The sequence below is a fragment of the Ylistrum balloti genome, unplaced genomic scaffold (assembly GCF_031769215.1).
Source record: "Ylistrum balloti isolate Yb309-2 unplaced genomic scaffold, AGI_CSIRO_Ybal_v1 Utg369888, whole genome shotgun sequence".
Lineage (NCBI taxonomy): Eukaryota > Metazoa > Mollusca > Bivalvia > Pectinida > Pectinidae > Ylistrum > Ylistrum balloti.
Genome location: NW_026782022.1, coordinates 402,838 through 421,555, shown reverse-complemented (window position 1 = coordinate 421,555; position 18,718 = coordinate 402,838). Strand labels below are relative to the sequence as shown.

General features: G+C 34.4%; 2 protein-coding genes across 2 annotated transcripts; one reads left to right on the top strand and one right to left on the bottom strand.

Moving 5' to 3' along the window:
• Positions 1–501: 501 nt before the first annotated feature.
• On the bottom strand, positions 502–6,759 carry LOC132546420 (cyclin-dependent kinase 9-like). The gene is made up of 4 exons (XM_060210133.1): positions 6,581–6,759; positions 5,011–5,092; positions 4,232–4,322; positions 502–1,361 (listed from the first exon to the last, which is right to left on the bottom strand). The coding sequence occupies exons 1-4, from the start codon at positions 6,757–6,759 to the stop codon at positions 502–504; spliced, it is 1,212 nt and encodes a 403-aa protein (XP_060066116.1).
• A 300-nt stretch (positions 6,760–7,059) lies between these two features.
• LOC132546370 (STING ER exit protein-like) lies at positions 7,060–16,449 on the top strand. Its single transcript, XM_060210084.1, has 7 exons — positions 7,060–7,182; positions 9,023–9,137; positions 10,928–10,969; positions 11,228–11,351; positions 12,447–12,536; positions 13,391–13,483; positions 14,019–16,449. The coding sequence occupies exons 1-7, from the start codon at positions 7,062–7,064 to the stop codon at positions 14,064–14,066; spliced, it is 633 nt and encodes a 210-aa protein (XP_060066067.1). The 5' UTR covers positions 7,060–7,061; the 3' UTR covers positions 14,067–16,449.
• Positions 16,450–18,718: the final 2,269 nt, after the last annotated feature.

Here is an 18,718-nt window from a genome sequence, read left to right as displayed (position 1 = left end):
AAAGTGAAGAGAAGCAGACGTTATGTGGTAATCACACTAATATCATTGTGCATCTCATTAAGAAAACAATTCTAAAATTTGACAACAAAAAATCCAAATGTAGTATGTTCGTCAGATAAATAAAGTTCATATCATATATTATGAATTTTGAAAACTGATTTGACAACAACATGCACATGACTATCTGGTTATCATGGAAAGTATCACAACTTCCAAGGGTCAAGTAAATGAGTTGGTCATTTCTGTTTTTGGTGAAGAATTCAGCAAAAAGCAAGATTCCTTTTTAATCAAAACAAACTAGGACATCAGTTCAAAGACTAAATAATGGCTTGATTGTGAAAAAGAGAATATAAAACTAACTGAAATACATATGAAAGCAAAAAACATGTACATATTCCTGAGATGTTTTGGACAACAGCTAGTAAAAGTCAAGCTGAGATGTTAAGGAACAAGACTTACAGATTCTGTTTCATAATTTGTATACAACAATTACAGCTATCATCAGTAGACTTGATCAAAATGCTGGTCATTGTTATGTACAGGGCGGTGTGTCTGTGCCTGGTGTGGGTGAATCCGGTGTCCTTGTTGAACTCCTCTCCGGGGTGGAGCTAAGTACTCAAACATTGATGTTGTGTGTTTAGACAAGGTTTCAGCCAGGTCTATTGGTTCAGGTTCTGTCCAAAAGAAATCATGGTTCAGGGCAGTATCTGCATCATATCTCTTTGAAGGATCCAGCACCAAGAGCTTGTCAATGAGATCTAGAGCATATTGATCCTTAACATAGGCTTTTAGTCTTTCCTTAACTCTGCGTTTTTGACCAGTAGGTAGTTCCATCTGAGTAAAGAGGTCATATTTGTCGACATTAGGCCACACATCAGTAGTAATGGATCCACACAGTTGACAGATCAGGAACATTTGATTCTGTTCCGTCTTTCCTTGCATAATTGGTGTGCGTGTCCAAAGCTCAGCCATTATGCATCCTGCCCCCCAAAGATCAATGATTGGCCCATAATTTCTTTCCCCGAGTAACAGCTCTGGAGGGCGGTACCACAAGGTCACCACCCTATTGGTGTATTTGTTCTGGTTACTTCGCTGAGGTTGACTCCAAGCACGAGCGAGGCCGAAATCTGCCAACTTTAGCACACCATGTTTAGTAATTAGTATGTTTGCAGCTTTCAAATCCCTATGTAAAATCTTGTTTTCATGTATGAAGTACAGACCATTCAATAACTGTTGCATTATCTTTTTAATTTCTCCTAAACTAAATCGCACATTTGTGTTGCTCAGAAGTCCTGCTAGGTCGTGTTCAGCAAAATCAGACACCATGTAGAATGTACTCATTCCTCTATTATAGGGTGTGGCTAAAACATCAATAAAAAGTACAGTTATATGAAATAAATATTGTGAGAACTCATAAATCCACTTTCCACAGGATCAAACATAAACTTAGGATCATCTTATAGATAGCAGGAAGTGACCAAAGTTCACAATATCCCAAGCTCTTGTGGTATTTTTCCAGCTAGGTCACAAGAAGGTTATCAAGTCAAAACTTTTTTCTGCAGGTTTAAGATAAATGGGGCCTAAAATTGTAACACCTTAAAAGTAACAAGAGTATCCGTGAAACTGATAAATGCTCTCTGAAAACATCTTTATCGGACACAAAATTCAAAGAAAATGACAAAAATTCTGTAAATAAGAGGTTGCGGGCCCTGATTTGGTATACTGCACATAGTCTTCGTATACAATATATACACAAAGTTTCAATACCCTACTTTAAATGAGACCGAGGTTATACTCGAGACACAAAATTCTAACCTAGGGCGAAAATTCTGTAATTAAGGGTTTGCAGGTCTTCAATATGGCACACTGCACATTGTCTTAGTATGACTATCGTAATGTAAAAACAAGGTAACTCTGTAATTAAGGGGTTGCATCCAAAGTGTTAAGCACAGTGCAAATTGTCTCAGTATGATTCATGTATGTACCAAGTTTCACTATCCTACTTTAATTGCAAGCAATATAAAATTATGCTTTACATAAAACATTTAAGCAAATGGCTATTTCTCTGTAATCAAGGGGTTGCTGGCTCTCATTTTGGTACACTGCATATCATCTTATTATGACTGATACATCCACAAAGTATTATAATCCTTGCTTAAATGTGGGCAAAGTTATGCTCCAGAGATGGAAGGACAGGCAAAAAGACGGTTAGACTGACAAAGCAAGAAAAAATTTTAGGGAGCATAAAAAATATTAACAGTTTACATTATCTCAAAGATATGTGCAGTATGAGCAAAATTATATTCTTTTCATCAATCCTTAGGATATTTAACAGGAAATTTCACTTTTACCAAATCAAATAACCTTGACCTTTGGTCTATGACCTTCATATTTAAACTTGTCAATGACTCCTAAAAGATAGATATGTATATATGTGCTAAGTACGAAAAAATTCAATTCATAATAAAATGTGCAGAGGCTCAAATATATATACATATATACTCCCAACCCTAGCCTAGCGTCTGGAACATTGTAATCATATGTCATTATTTGTAATAGTCTGTATCTTGTACACAAGCATTTATTTACAAAATGGTCATGGGTGATGTTTGACCTTTTATCTTGACAAATGACCACCAAAGTCTAAATCAGGTGTGTAAACCTTGGTATTGTGATACTCCGGTATGAATCTGAACTAATCATGTTCATGGATTTGTGAAATATCTTGTACACAAGCATTTTATTTCCAAAGTGGTCAAGGGTATCCTTTGACAATTAACTTTGACTGCTGACCATCAAAACTGAATCAGGTATTGACTTTCATGTTATGACCCTATGGTGCGTATATGAACCATATCTGTTCATGGGTACATGAGATATCTTGCACACAAGGTTATCATGAATTCATGCACAAAAAAAGAGTGATTCCTATAGACTCCTTTATGTAAGTGAGGCATAAATATGACTGCTAAAATGATAAAACAAGAGGCCCATGGGCCTTAACGGTCATCTGACAAAAAGCAAGCCAAACCTAGAAAGTAGGTTGAGGTCATTCATTTGAACAAACTTGGTAGCCTCTCCTCCAAGCATCTTACGGGCCCAATATCAGCACTCATGGACTTTTGCTTGTTGAGAAGAAGTCGTTTGTATATTTTGACATATTTGACCCCTGTGACCTTGAAAGTGGGTCGAGGTCATTCATTTGAATAAACTTGGTAGCCTTTCCTCCCAGCATGCTACAGACCCAATATCGGCACTCATAGACTTTTGCTTATTGAGATGAAGTCCTTTGTATATTTTAACATATTTGACCCCTGTGACCTTGAAAGTGGGACAAGGTCATTCATTTGAACAAACTTTGTAGGGCTCCATGCCAGCATGCTATGGGCCAAGTATTAGCCCCCTAGGCCTTCTAGTATTTGAGAAGAAGTTATTTAAAGATTTTAACATATTTGACCCCTGTGACATTGAAAGTTGTTCAAGGTCATTCATTTGAACAAACTTGATAGCCCTTCATCCCAGCATGCCACAGGCACAATATCAGCAATCTGAGCCTTTTGGTTATTGAGGAGAAGTCGTTTAAAGATTTCAACATATTTGGCCCCTGTGACCTTGAACGTAGGTCAAGGTCATTCACTTGAACAAACTTAGTAGCACTTTATCCCAGCATGTCACAGGCCCAATATCTACACTCTGAGCCTTTTGGTTAATGAGAAGAAGTTGTTTAAAGATTTTAACATATTTGACCCCTGTGACCTTTAAAGTGGGTCAAGGTCATTCATTTGAACAAACTTGGTAGAGCTCCATGCCAGTATCCTCTGTGCCAAGTATTAGCCCCCTAGACCTTCTAGTATTTGAGAAGAAGTCGTTTGAATGAAAAGTTTACGGACGGCGCACGGCGGACGGCGCACGACGACGGACGAAGCATGATGACTATAGGTCATCGGACCCTTCGGGTCAGATGACCTAAAAAATAGATGTGACAGAGCTATGGTAGAAAGTGGGGCAGATGTACAAATAATTACATTAGCTAGTACTAGGGTGTATCAAGAGATAAAAGTGCAGCAATGACACACAAAAATGTATATTAAACTAAACATCAATCACATAAATAAACGCATGGTGTGAAGAAGCTAGAATCTAATTGAAATGAGACTTGTAATTCCGTTCTTCTACAATACTAATTAGATTGGATGAAATTACATTAATATTGTTAAGGAAGTGAAAATACCTCTTGTTCTGCATATTTCTACCAAATTCAGGACATTTTCATGCCGGAGCAACTGTAGAATTTTTATTTCTCTCAGTGCAGTAATTGGAAACTGAAATGAAAATAAGCAATATTGAAAAACAACAAAGCAGCAATGTATTTGGTGAACATCTTAAATTAAAGCTGCATGAATTCAGTTTACATCATTTAGCATACCATACATTATAAAGGTTAAGTACATATCTTCATTAAATGTAAATTGATTGAGTGTTTTTCTAACAGATTCATCATAAATTAAAAAATTAACACTATGGAGACTTGGAGATATAATTGTAGGTTTACTTGGTCTGTCATTTATGTGACTTCTTATTACAATACCAATACCATGAAATTGTCATTCCTTTCACAAATTATGTAATTGGGAGGAGGGGGAGGGGGGTTAAATCTTCAACAACTTCTTACTTCAAAGTTATTTCAATCTTGAATATGTCTAAATATCCATGCAAATTGACATTCCCCAATCATGTTATTGGGGCAGAGTGGGGGCATAGTATTACCCTTGCCTGTCTATCCTGTCCCATCACATCCCATTCCAAGTTCCATAGTAGTACATGTATTTACAAATTCTACACATCATACAATAAAAGGAGAACATCAGTAAAATTAAAGGTCAAAGGTCACATTTTACAACTTCTACAAATTCATTAAACAATTATTCTTATATTTGGAAGCAGTATAATTTGTGTTTTAGACATTTTCTAGTTCCCAGTTTTGATATTGTATCATACTAGAATGATTACCCCTTCTTTCTCATTTTCCATCAAGACTTTCTTCATGGCCACAAGTCGTCTGGTTTTTCTATCCCTAGCTTTGAACACCTCTCTGAAATTCAAATAACTTTATTCCAAATAGCATTCACAATTATATGTATAATACTAAATCAACAAAACCCTTTTTTTATTATTCTACTTGAATTGGCCAGAGCTGTAATGACTTTTGAAAATAATACGATATGTATACCAAATGATAATTTTTCTCATCAAACTCAATTTGATGAGTTTTGTGTTAAGATATATATATCAACAGTAAATAAATCCCATGGAAATATGTTAGTAATTCAAAATTGCTGTACTTAAATCTCAAACTGCATACCAGTGATTTTGTTCACTTAATTAGTCTCAAATTAATATTTATACCCAAGCTTTAACTCTCATATGCAAAGAGATAGCATTATTTTAATAGTTTATTCTATTAAGCCACATGATTATCCCAAAAACCATAACCATTCATTACACTATATATAATTACAAACCTTAGGAACATGTTTTTTTATTATTCGAAGATTTGTACACCTCAGACCCTTTTGATTTGGAGAGCGAGCCCTGTCATTCATTTGAACAAATACTTCATTCCATCATGCTACAAGACTGATGGTAGTGTATTATACAGTCCCTTTCTTATTGAGAGGATGTTAAAATATGTGTATTTCAAAATATCTATCACTGTACCCTTGAAAGTGTACAAACATCAAGGTAATTCATTTGAACAAACATTGTAGCTCATCTACCAAGTGTAAACATATTACATATATTATCACATTTAACCACCTCAACCTTGAAAGTGGGGCACAATGTCATTCATTTGACCAAATTTGGCAGCCCTTCATCCCTGCATGCTATAAGCCAAGAATTGTAATCCTTGACCTTAAAAGAGGGGTCAATTGATGCAAATAATTTGCATAAGCCAGATAATCCTTCTTTATAGTTTATGATACTGGTCCAACACCATGATCATGAACCTTTTGTTTAGAAATTCCTAGATAACCCATTTAATAATTGTGCCTTTAGAGAGTGAAGCTAATTCATTGGGACAACTCAGCATACACCCTTCAACTTACATTCACATCAGTTTACTGCCCTTATTTCGTATCCTTGGCCGTTTGGTTATTGAAAAGTTCTTTAAAGAGGGTAACATAAAACACACTAATGCAGTCATGTAAGCTCACTTGCCCTCTGGTCAGGTGATCATGAGCTACATGTACATGCAATAGTCTCTGCTAGTTAGCGGGAGTAATTGTGGAGGGCAGGTTAGGGACGGAGCTCTGGACTACAACTGATCTCTCAGTTTTTTTTCCAGTTCCCCTTTAATTTCACATGGGTAGCCAATCCCATTTTTCATATTGACCAAAACTTGCCGAAATTAACCCATTCTCTTGTGAACAGCTCCCATAATATTCAAAGAGTCAGTAATGATCATTCACCTTTAATTCAGACTAAGTCATATAACATAACTGAAATATATCTACATGTGTGTATGTGTCTGTGAATAATAATTCAAGGTACAGCATGCCATATTGTTAAAATTGCGTACCCGAAAGTACCTTGTCCAATTTTCGTAAGTTTCTCGTATTTACTCTCCTCCGGAATAAATTGAAAATTGAAGTCCTCGTATTTTACAACAGTTGACCCATTGGAGACACGTGGAGAATTGTTACGTTTTACTGTTGATGACGGAATCGGCATCTGTGAGAGGCATGGCGTCTGCTCCATGATTTTTCGGTGATTTCGCCGGAAGTGTGAAACTTCACAAATGACGTCATCGTTATGTGTGCAGGAGAATGTCGCTTAAAACAATAATAACTAATTTACCATTCGACGATAATTCGATATATTGCAGTTACTGTCATCTATTGATATCTGTAAATGATATCAATTTTTGTGTATACAACACGTCAATTATTACCTATTTTTTCGTTGAACAAGCAAGGCGTGTTATTTGCAATGTTAAGCGGACTACGGAAGTGACGTTTAGCGCAATCTGCTTTCTCGGTGAACTTAGCGAAAACTAAAAAATGCCAAAGGTTGTTTCACGTAGTGTTGTTTGCACTGATACAAAAGATCAAGAAGAGTATCAAGGCGAAAAACCTCTATATGTATACTACTGTCTCTGTGGACAGATATCTCTCATCCTAGGTAAAGTAAACGGGTTAGTGAAATTGTCTCGTTACTTATAACACTACAAATGCTGTTTATCACGCTTCACGATACCCCATACGTTTAAATGTACAAAAACGTTCACCCGCATTCCAGGTTTCCGATATCACCATATGAAAAACATTACAAGTGGTCACTTTTTTCATAAACTACAGGAACTATCCTTTAGATCGAAAATGTCTGCCACTAAAATGATATTTTTGTGTCAATAATACGTAACTCCATGATTAAATTATTCTTTTAGTGACAGAAATTTTCGGTCCGACTAGCCTCGTCTGTCAATGCATTCATTTTAAAAACCGCAGTCAGGCAGTTGAGAAGAAAATCTGTAAGCTGTTCCTCAATGTTTTAAAATGTATTTAGTATTTTGAAATATATTTTTAAAAGACAATTTTGTTTCGGTTGTTGACGAATTTTAGATACTCTCCTTACATACCTTATGTAAGAGCCAAGGGAAAGGGTAATTCAAAGTATGAAGTATATCAATACTTACTTTTATGAAAAGAAAATTTTATATGTAATCTTTATTTATCATTGCTACCTATATAAACACTAGATATTAATATACATTGAGAGTGTAATACCTCTATTGCTTAAAGGATATACAAAATTAATTACTGTACATTGTACTCGATATATAAATGTATTATAAAGTTGTAGATATTTGAAAGTGTCACAAAGAGAGCAACCATTAATGCTTGTACTTCTATTTAACATCTGGTAATCAAATAATGCCAAACTGGTGAAGCATTTGAACCTTTCATTAACCAAGTATTTGATTTATGTGAGTTTAAATGTTTGTTGTGAAGTTGTGCGTTTACCACAGACTTTATAAAGCATTTAAAGAATGTCAGAAAAAATGTTACCAGCATAATAACAACAAAATTGTTATTGAGAAATTACCCAAAGCATTGTTGTTTATAAGACAAACATGTAACAAAGTTATCAAATTAAATATAATATATAATGTTCATGATCTCTGAGTTGTTATACATTGTAAATAGCATGGTGTTAGATGTCATGTGTAGAAGTTCTGGGCCTAATCTCACTTTTACCAGATTAGTGAGCAAATATTTCACTGCTGCCAAAAGTGTTAAGGTGCACTCTTACAGTTCAGTTGATCACTAGTTTGAGCGCCAGCAGGGGCAAGAGATTTTCTTTTTCTTTCCTTTTTTTTTTTTTTTAATTTAATTTAATGCTTTTTCATTTATAAGTTACTGGAAACTAAGAGGCATAATTGGAACTAGAGAATCTGGGTTGTGGTTTTTGGGGCTAGAGAACCTGGGTTGTTGTATTGGAGCTAGAAAACCTTAGTTGTGGTTTTGAAGTTACAGAACATGTGTTTAGGTTTTGTTCCAAGAGAAAATGAGTTATGGTATTGTGTTTTTGGAGCTAGATAATTTCAACCTCTGTTTTGGGTTTTGAGCTAGAACCAACATTGTAGGAGATAGAGGATTTGGGTTGTAGTTTTAGAGTTAGAGATCTGTTTTGTTGTTTTGAAGTTAGGGAACCTGTGTTGTGATTTTAGAGGTAGAGACATGTTTTGTTGTTTGCGAGCTAGATAACCAGTGTTGCGTTTTGGAGTAAGAGAATCTGAATTGTGGTTTTAGAGTTAGAGACTTATGTTATTGTTTAGAGTTAGAGACTTGTTTTGTTGTTTTGAAGTCACAGAACCTGGGTCATGGTAATTTGGTTTGTGGTTTCTTTTGAGAACAAAAACTAAGGAGTGATGTAGAAGTTGAAAGCACAGCAATGCTGATGGCAGCTTACACTCTGTAATAAATTACTCTGCTTAATGATTGATGTTTCTATCTTTCAGATTGTCCTATGGACAAGCTTCCTAGGAGAAGGAGAGACAATGCCAGAGTGATTGATAGCCAAAAACATGCTCATAAATTGACATGTGATCCAGATGATATTATATACCTCAAAAGGTGGTTACAGTATTACTCAAATAGAACATAGTTATGATAATTCATCATAGTTATTACTTGCAAGAACTGCCAAAACCAGCTGTGGTACAGAATATGGGAATTAACTGTTGTATGCTATTTATGACGGTCTTCCATTTAGATATTATTATTAGTTGTGATATTCCCCTATACCTGTAAGAGTATGCAGAAATAAGATGACATAGGTATCCCACAGTAGAAGTACACACTTACTTCAATTCCAACTACCATATGGGTTTATGAAGACATAAAGCTTACAGTCCACCAAAGCACTTATCTGTACCAATAATTTGATATTCCTGTGTAGTACTTGTATTGAAAAGTAAACTGAAACATGTCATTCCAGTATTTGTATAACAAAACAATGTTACATTCCACTGTAGTACATGTAAGTGTGGATAACAGGCCTGACACATATTGACAGTTAAGCCAGTGTATGTCAACATGCACAAAATTTGGTTAATATGTTGGCAAACATCAAATCAAGATAATGTCTACCATATCCAAAACTTGTTACTAACTCATGCTTAACATTTTTCTAGCATACTCAACATATAAACAACGATAATCTTAACTCATATATAGTGTGCAACAGCATTTCACTGGTAATGACAATGGAGGACATCTAGTAGGTATTCCTGTGTCAGCCTTGCTGGATCTTCCATTTCCTGGATAACAAGAACTACTAATAGGGTCTTTGTGTGAATCCATTTTATAAATAAATTCTCCTAAATGCTACCAATATGCCATTATTCGGCGGCTGTGTGCCGGCTTCTTAGTTAGTTCTGTTGATGTGTAGCACACATCAGATACCTTCTGCGTGGTACATCTATGTTTGTTTCTATAAGTGATGGGTTTATCCTGGATAAGTAATTAATACATTATGTTTACTTTCCACTTGTGTGAATATGATATGCATGTTCCCAAAATTGTCACAAAAGCATTTATAGTTTAGCATATCCCATTGTATTAGAGAATTTCGATCACTTTATCATACCTCGGCATAAGTTTTCCAATTCATTAACGTGTGACAGGATCCTTAAATAAGCTAAAATTCTGAAAATTTACATATAAAAAAAAATGATGTTGCAGCGTGTGTTATGTGAATATGAAGTAATGTATGTAACCTAGAGTATAGAAGTAATTAGAAAAGATTTGTGGCATTCTATGGTGTTTCTATTATGTTTTCATTTATAGAAATAATCTATGACATTTAATCATATCAAACAGAAGTGACCAGATAATCCATCTTGCTTATACATGTACAGATTTATCACATAATCCATCCCCCTGTTATCCAGTGAATTCTCCCATGTAGTATGTTAGTCTCTACTACTGTATTATACATTGGAGTGATTTCCATTGACTGCCAAAATTAGAAATTGATTGTGATGCAGTTACATGGACAATGACATAACTATATGAATCGAACGTAACACAACAAAATATCTGTCTTATGAAACTAGTTTTAAAAGTTTTAATTTTTGCTCTCCAAATTTCATGAAAATGAAAACTGAAGCTTGTTGCATAAAACTTAATATGAAATAAAGACTCATTTAATGTCTTCTCTATATTACACATAATATATATTTAATTACACATTATCAAAAATTATTCATTGATATTCAATCCTCTGTTGGAAACATATTTATAAAACAGTCCACCATAGATAGATGAGAGTATTTTGGGTTTTTTTGATAATTTGGACAATAAATTCATATATAGGTTTATACCATATCATGTATATATAGGTAGTTATTCTTCTTCTTCAGACCAGAAGGCATTGAGAAACAGTACAGACAGAAATGTAAAAGGTATGGACATGCACTTATAACACTAAGACAAAGAGATCTACAACTCTCAGACATTTAGAATTTGCTATGAATGGTTTCATTATTTTAAATTATTGATAAAAAAAACTTATTCAGATACAAATTTCATTTTTTTGTTTCTTCTTACTTAAAAAGGGAAATGCTACATTATCTTGTAATCATTTTTGCTTTGAAGTGGTTGAATATTTAGACAAATTGTTGGTAATTTCAATAACACTATAAGACGTATTTGACTTTTAGATGTGGCCTCTGGTTATATTACCATCACCAAGGTAACAGCAAAGTCATGTTTATTGTGGATGGAGCACTGAAGAGGGATGCAAAGAAAACAGATGTCTACAGTCAAATCTCAGAACCAAAGAAGGTAGATAAGATAAAACTGATCTTGAGAAAAGTTAATGGGTTTTGGCCACAATTTTGGTTTTTGTTGAATTCTGTTACATCATAATCTAAATAACGCTACCATCCAGATGACACTTCTCAAATGTTTCCTCATACCTGTTTTCAGGCAGTCAAAAATACTAATTATGCAAAAGTGAGAAATTTAATGTGGTGACCAGTCACATGGTATACGTGACATCAAAGATTTACTTCAACTGACGATGTCTAATATGTAAACAGTAGTATAGAAGGCAGACACTTTTCATGTAGGTAATCCTATTTTTTTGCGATTGGCCTTGATTGAAAGTGAAATATTCTACTTTAAGTAAACACTTTATATCTTGATACAAAAACTAATACAAGCATTCAAGATTTTTTTTTATAATTTCGGCTCGTCAGTTTCAGAGGTATAAAATTCTTTTATGACAGAGGTATTTATGCACATACACATAACACATGTACACAGTTCCATACATGTGTACATGTGTCAACAGTCAAAACATAAACCAGAGAGTTATGCTGATATCCAAAACAAAATACTGATAATAAAAAAATACGATTCCAAGCAATAATTCAAGATAAAAGTATATAAACTAATTGACTTGAAGGATTTTATGTGTTGGGATTCCTGTCCTTTTTCAGTGTCTATACCACATACATAACTTAACAGGTGCAACATACAAAGTTTTACAAATAAAGTACCCCAAAATTTTTTGTGAGATGTAAGGACTAATAACGCTCATAAACAAACATATCTTAATTGGGTATTTTAGCTGCTGAAAAAGCTGAAAGTTGTTGCTATGGTTGTTTAAGTTATTACTTATATAAAATTTAAATAAATTGACTGGTGAAAGGGCTTACAGTTATCACAAACCTGTATCAGTTACAAAAATGCTAAGAATAATTGTTACACTTTAATACACTTTTTGTTTTCTTTTCACTTTCATATGTTTACTAATTGTGCTGTAGACATGACTTTCATGGAGTAATTTTCTTGTTTATGTATTCTTCCTAAGGTGCCATGTATGTATTTATGATGCAGAAATTTATATTGAATTGTACATTTGTTCCTGTGTAGGTGACATTAACCAAGCATACAAAGAACATGGGCAAGTTTAGTTCTGTGACTGTGTCCACTGTCGATGAAGAAGAAGAGGAGATTGAAGCTGTGAGTTTACTGCCTTTTAAAAATGCTGCTTTCATTTTGTCTGGCATCAGTTTGTGATACCAGAAGTCAAATTGCATTCAATAGGTTTGGGCAACAGTATAGACTTTCAACTTCATCGACCTAAAATCATCTCACAATTGAGCTTTAATGATGAATGTCAAAATTACAGATTTTATCTGGTAATCTTTCTTTTTTTTCCCCCTGAGAAAAGGGATGCAATTAAGCTTTGTACATGTGTTTCATGGTCTCAACAGGTTATTGCCTAAATTTCTGAGTTTTTCCCTAAGAAGTTTTAGAAGAACTGGATTGATCTTTCTTATATGTTCTCATGATCCCTAGTTGTACCGTTCTGATTTTGGGACTGATCAGAAAATCAAAATGGCTGATAGGCAACCATCTTCGATTTGACAGTTGAATATTATTTTTGCTATTTGTTCAAAGAAATTTTTAAATTTCATATGATGAAGAGTAAAAACAGAGGAAAGAAGAGAGAAGGATGGAAAAGATACAACTTTTAAAGAACATAGAAATGTCAGATGATGATGGGCACTGAGATCCCTCTGTGCTCCCTTGATTTTTTTTTTTTTTTTCAATTTTTCAGAGAGTCAATGTATACTCTGCTAGTTAAAATAAGCAATTGTATTGAATTATCTGTTGCTAAAACTGATTCATGAAGATGTCTTTTATTATACTTACATTGCTGAACTTGAAAAAAAGTAATCATACAATATTGGTTATTTTAGTAATTGCAATAAAGGGAGAAAACTCTTTCATGATTTATTGTAACATCAGAAGTAATTTTCTGATAGGTTTAACTCTACTTTCTCTTTACATATTGATTCCGATGTCCACAGAAAGAAATAGCTGATTCCTATGCTGCCAATGCCAGGGTGATTGAGAAACAGTTGATTAGAAAAGGAATGACCAAGCGCAAGATGATGGAAGAGGTACATATACCATTATCCTCAATACTCCATTGGTAATGTTCTCTATAGCTCTCTGCATTCCTGGAACATTTCCTTGCAAAATTGAAGGCACAAGCAAAGTTATCTGATTGGTCTAGGGTGGGTTTCAGGAGTAAAAAGTCAAAAACTAACTTTGCCTCGAAATGTTCCAGAGGTGCAGAGAGCAAAAGTGATCATAACTGCTGGAGTGCTGTGGATGATATACTATATGTTATTTATCACCTGGTTAACAGAATATATGCAAAGTGTGTTTACTGCTTACTTCTTTTATCCAGTAATTAACCCATATGAAGTAATAATTGCTGTCTAGTGGGAATATAAACACATGCTTTTTACTTGTTCTGTAAAAGGTCTGACACCCTGTGTTTGATTCAGATGTAATATATTGGCCTTCTAAGTTAGATATCTTACTGTTAGTGTCAATAAGAATAACAAATACAGAAGTTGTTTGTGCTTTTGATAGTATTGTAAAATTTCATAGCAATTTGACATTGAAATTATTGTTGTAATATTTCAGGCTGAGGAAGCCAAGAAGAAACCGAAAGGAACACTGATTGATAAGTGAAGCAATACCATTAAGTGTATGCAGGACCCACACAGGATCACCTGATTTAGAGCAACTACATATACCGGTACATATATTCTGGTTGTATGGACTGCCCCTTGGATTTTCTTCATAGTATTCAAAGGAGATGATGCTCGTGGAGCAATTGAGAGTACATGATCAGGTAAAGCCATGTTATAAAAGAATGTGGCAGCCAAGCTACACACGTTATATACATGGTATAAGGTCATCATAGTGAATGATCAGAGTCACTCTGTTGCAGTCATGTGATCAATAACAAGTGTTTAACAAGACAACCCTTGGACAACTGTTCTACAATATTTGTTGAAGATGTCCTGGGGAATTGTGTTTTCTATACCTATAGTGTTTCCATAACTTTGCATATGCAGACAGCATCATATTTTCATCAGACTTAAATGATGTGTAGATTGTCAGTAGCAAAATATTTATCAGCTGAGACAACTAATTTATTTTGCGGCAGTAATTTTATGTGTGAATTCCAAGTCTAGAATGTTTATACTAAAATAGAATAAGAAGGCAATATGACTGTGTTTTATTAGGTCACCTAAAGTCTCATGGTGGCCTGTTGCAATCATCTTCATCCAGTATCATGCATCTGTAAACAACTTAACATTTTCGACTTCTTCTCAAAACCCCTTATCTGATTTCAAGAAAATTTTGCAGAAACCTTCCCTGGCCTAAGATGAACCAAACTTGTGAATTATACAGTCCCCACCCCCTAGGGGCCTGAGGGACGGGCACAAAAGGGGTCAAACTGATTTGGATTTCAAAAATCGTCATTTAAGACCCAGATATGATAGTATGCCCATAGAGATCCAGACTGAATTCCAGGTGCTGATGGACAAGGCCAAAAAGGATCAAATTGATTTAAATTTCAAAAATCTTCCTCTCAATTCCCAGACATGGTAGAATCAAATGCTCATCATGAATGGAAGCATCTGAAGGTGCTTTAATTACCAAAATTAGTCACACATTTCTATAATGTTCTAGTTCTTCTTTCCTAGTGTGTAGATCTTCATTGTAAATATGACTGAGCCCAGGATTGTCTGTTTAAGAAGTTTATTGGTGTGTGGACATACGGATGTATGTCCTAGAGATCGACTGTTTAATACAGTTTCTTACCAGCTTTTATAGAGATGGACAGGGAAAATAAATGTTACATTATATAAGAAATTACATGCACCACGCCAACATGTTAGATATACTGATATAAGATTGGAGTACTTAATAAGGATTACATATTTAGTATCCAGGTAACCAGGTAAATTTGACATATAATAACCAAAGGCAAAATAGGTATTGACCATAGGATCTTGAAATAGACAGGAACCTACATGTGTGATATGTGTATATCCTTAGGACATATTGAACGGAATGATATTAATATATAATTTATTAGATTTACCAAAATACTTAATTATAAGATACCAAATTATGCTTCATTTCTTCCTGGGGAGGAATTTTTTTTTTTCATAGCAAAAAATGTCATTTTTGAGCATAACTTTGGTTGTTTTCCACTGGAAATAACTTCGTAAGAATTATCAGTATAGGATGACAGTTTTGATGATATGTTCAGTGTCACAATTTCTGTTTCATGATGCTTGATAACTATCCTTTATATTCAGTATTACTTATCTTCGGTGACCATCAATGCCGTTAGGCCTCTTGTTATATAAATTACCTATTCTGAATGTGAATTCTAATTGTGTATGTAGGTGCCTGAATCTAAAATATTCACACCTTGAAAGAATGACTATTTTAATACATACATGTGTATGACATATTCTGCCAAATTTGTACACACATCATAAATATCATCAAATTATATCTATTGTGGTGTTGTTAGTAAAGTACAAAATTTACATTGGTATTGAAAAGCATGCCGACTTCGAATTCCACATGGAACCTGTGTCCCTGTAATAATTGGTTACTGGAAGTAAGTTATCTGTTATAGGTGATATCAAGAATGGTTCTTGTCTGGAGTGTCTATTGTCTATTGATATTGTCTGGTGTTGAAATGTTGCCTTATCAAAGAAAAAAATACAAACACAATATGTAAGTTTAAGGTACAGAGGGTTTCAAATGACTAAATCAGTCATAATTAGATATATGAATTGTTGTACTTGGATTATGAATGAATGAATGGGAATGAATGAATGAATTAATTAATCAATTAACTGATGGATAGAGGAACAAATACCTTAGTAAATGACTCTAAGCGTATGTTTCTTTTTCTACTTTAGAAAAGAAATGTTGACTATTACACTGAGAATTAAGGTACGAAAGTGTCACAAAAGTGTGTTAAGATATTTATGTACCTTTTAATGAAATGCTAAATACAGATATTTGTGTTCTATAATAATTAGCCTTGCTTTTTTGTAATACCTAACTTATCCAAGTGAAAGTATATTTCCTCAATTTTAGTTAATAAAACAGATTTTATTTATGATATTTTGGAACATTTTTTTACAGGTTGGTAATGTCAACAGAATAGAAGTTCTTATAACACAACCAGTAGAAGATTAGAGTGTGGTGTTTCAATGGTTGTGTTATAAGAACTTCAATTCTACCAAATTTGGTCTATAACATGACAACAGATGGGGAATTCTTTCTTAAATTCAGAAAGTATCAAAACCCCCAGGGACCTGGGGATGGGGCCTGAAAAGGGGAAGTTAGTCAATACTTTGCTTCAAAATGCTACTCTTCCTTGTGCTTGAATGGATTTCATTCAAATTTTGTCTGAAACATACAGGATGGGCATTTAATTCTTCCATTCTGAATGTTGATTTTCACCCGAAGGGACTTCAGGGACTCTAAAGAGGAAGTGAGGCAATATTTGTCTTTATGGTACTTCTCCTTTTTAATTTATGGGTAGACTTCAACCAAATTTGATCTGAAACATCGGGGAGGTTCTATAGAAACTAAGGTGTGGGGCCCCAAAGAGGAAGTTAGACAATTAAATTAAAAGGCTGCTCCTTAATTCCTGAGTAGATTTTTTTCTAACTAATTTGGTCTGAAACATTTGTAGAGAATGGCAATGATATTAAATCTGCATTAAGTGATCCCAAGATTATCATGACAAAATCTTACTTTTCCGTTTATTCCAAAATTCAACAAAACTCATCTTGAACAAATAGCCTGAACTATTTCCCTACTTTCATTTGCACCACTGAGAAAAATATTTGGGTTTTCATTTGAAACAGAAACAAATGAATGTTGTTATTTTTCAGCCTGGCCAAAACTTTGACAAAGTAATGTCCAGGGGAAACAAAATGAAAGAAAAAGCTTAGGAAGGAAAAAATCACACCATCTGGGATCTCTTTTTACAATAAGGCAAATCGTACCGCATTGAAGTACATTAACACTTTAACCGATATCAGAAAAATATACATGTTCTATGTTATACAATTACAATAAGAAGAAAAATATTCAAATAGGTGTCTTCTGTTTTCAAAATTCGCTAAAACTACCAATCATGACTGCTGAAATTTGTAGTGTTGCATTTGTTTCTTAATCACGAATCCTAATCATCTCCACGCCTGTAAATTCATTTGTTGTTCATCACACCATCTGTGACATGAACAAAAGACCGTGCAATCCAGGTGTGAACTCTTTCACCCTTATCGCTGTGTAACATGGCATGTTACATCCACAGGAATTTTACACGAATCCTAAACCCACGGTCCATATATGTCACTATAATACATAAATATGGACTATGGGTCGATAATTCATGTCAAATCCCTGTGGTCAGTTTCACAGAAGCATCATTTGTCTTGTCTTAGACAGGTGTATCAACGCTTTTACTGGAATCCGATTTCCATGTCATAGCCAAGGATACCTCCAAGGTAATGAAAACGTCTTCTGTTTTGAACAGATTTGTCTATACTGTGTCTAATTCTAAATTTGTTTCGGATGGTGTAAGTCTTTCGTGTTATCCTATGGGAGACAAGGGCTTCCCCGTCAGGTTAATGATAAGACGTCAGGGCAACATTCCAATGACATCACATCGATAATTCAATAAGGTGTCATCCTGTTTGTCCCAAAACTGAAAAATCAGGTAAAAATATTTTTTGGGACAAACAGGAAATTGTATGTATAAGTCTGTAATGGCTAAGAAAACAAACCAGCAATTAATCTATTAAGAGTTTTATTTAAAATACAGGTAAATTTAGCACTACATACCACTATAATATAATGTACAAAGGGCCAAGTGAGCTTATGCCATAGCGCGGTGTCCTTCGTCCTTCTGTCCATCCATCGTCCGTCTGTCCTGCGTTCGTCAACTTCTCATATAAACAACTTCTTCTGAAATACCGAAAGGCGTAGAGTTATCATATTTGGCTGGAAGGTTCCTCTGATGAAGCCCAACAAAGTTTGCAAAAAGAAATGACCTTTACACTTATTCAAGGTCACAGAGGTCAAATGTGTTAAAACTTTAAACGACTTCTTCCAAAATACCGGAAGGCCTAGAATCATCATATTTGGCTGGAAGGTTCCTTTGATGAAGCCCAACAAAGTTTGCAAAAAGAAATTACCTTGACCCATATTCAAGGTCACAGAGGTCAAATGTGTTAAAACCTTTAAACAACATCTTCCAAAATACTAGAAGGCCTAGAATGATTATATTT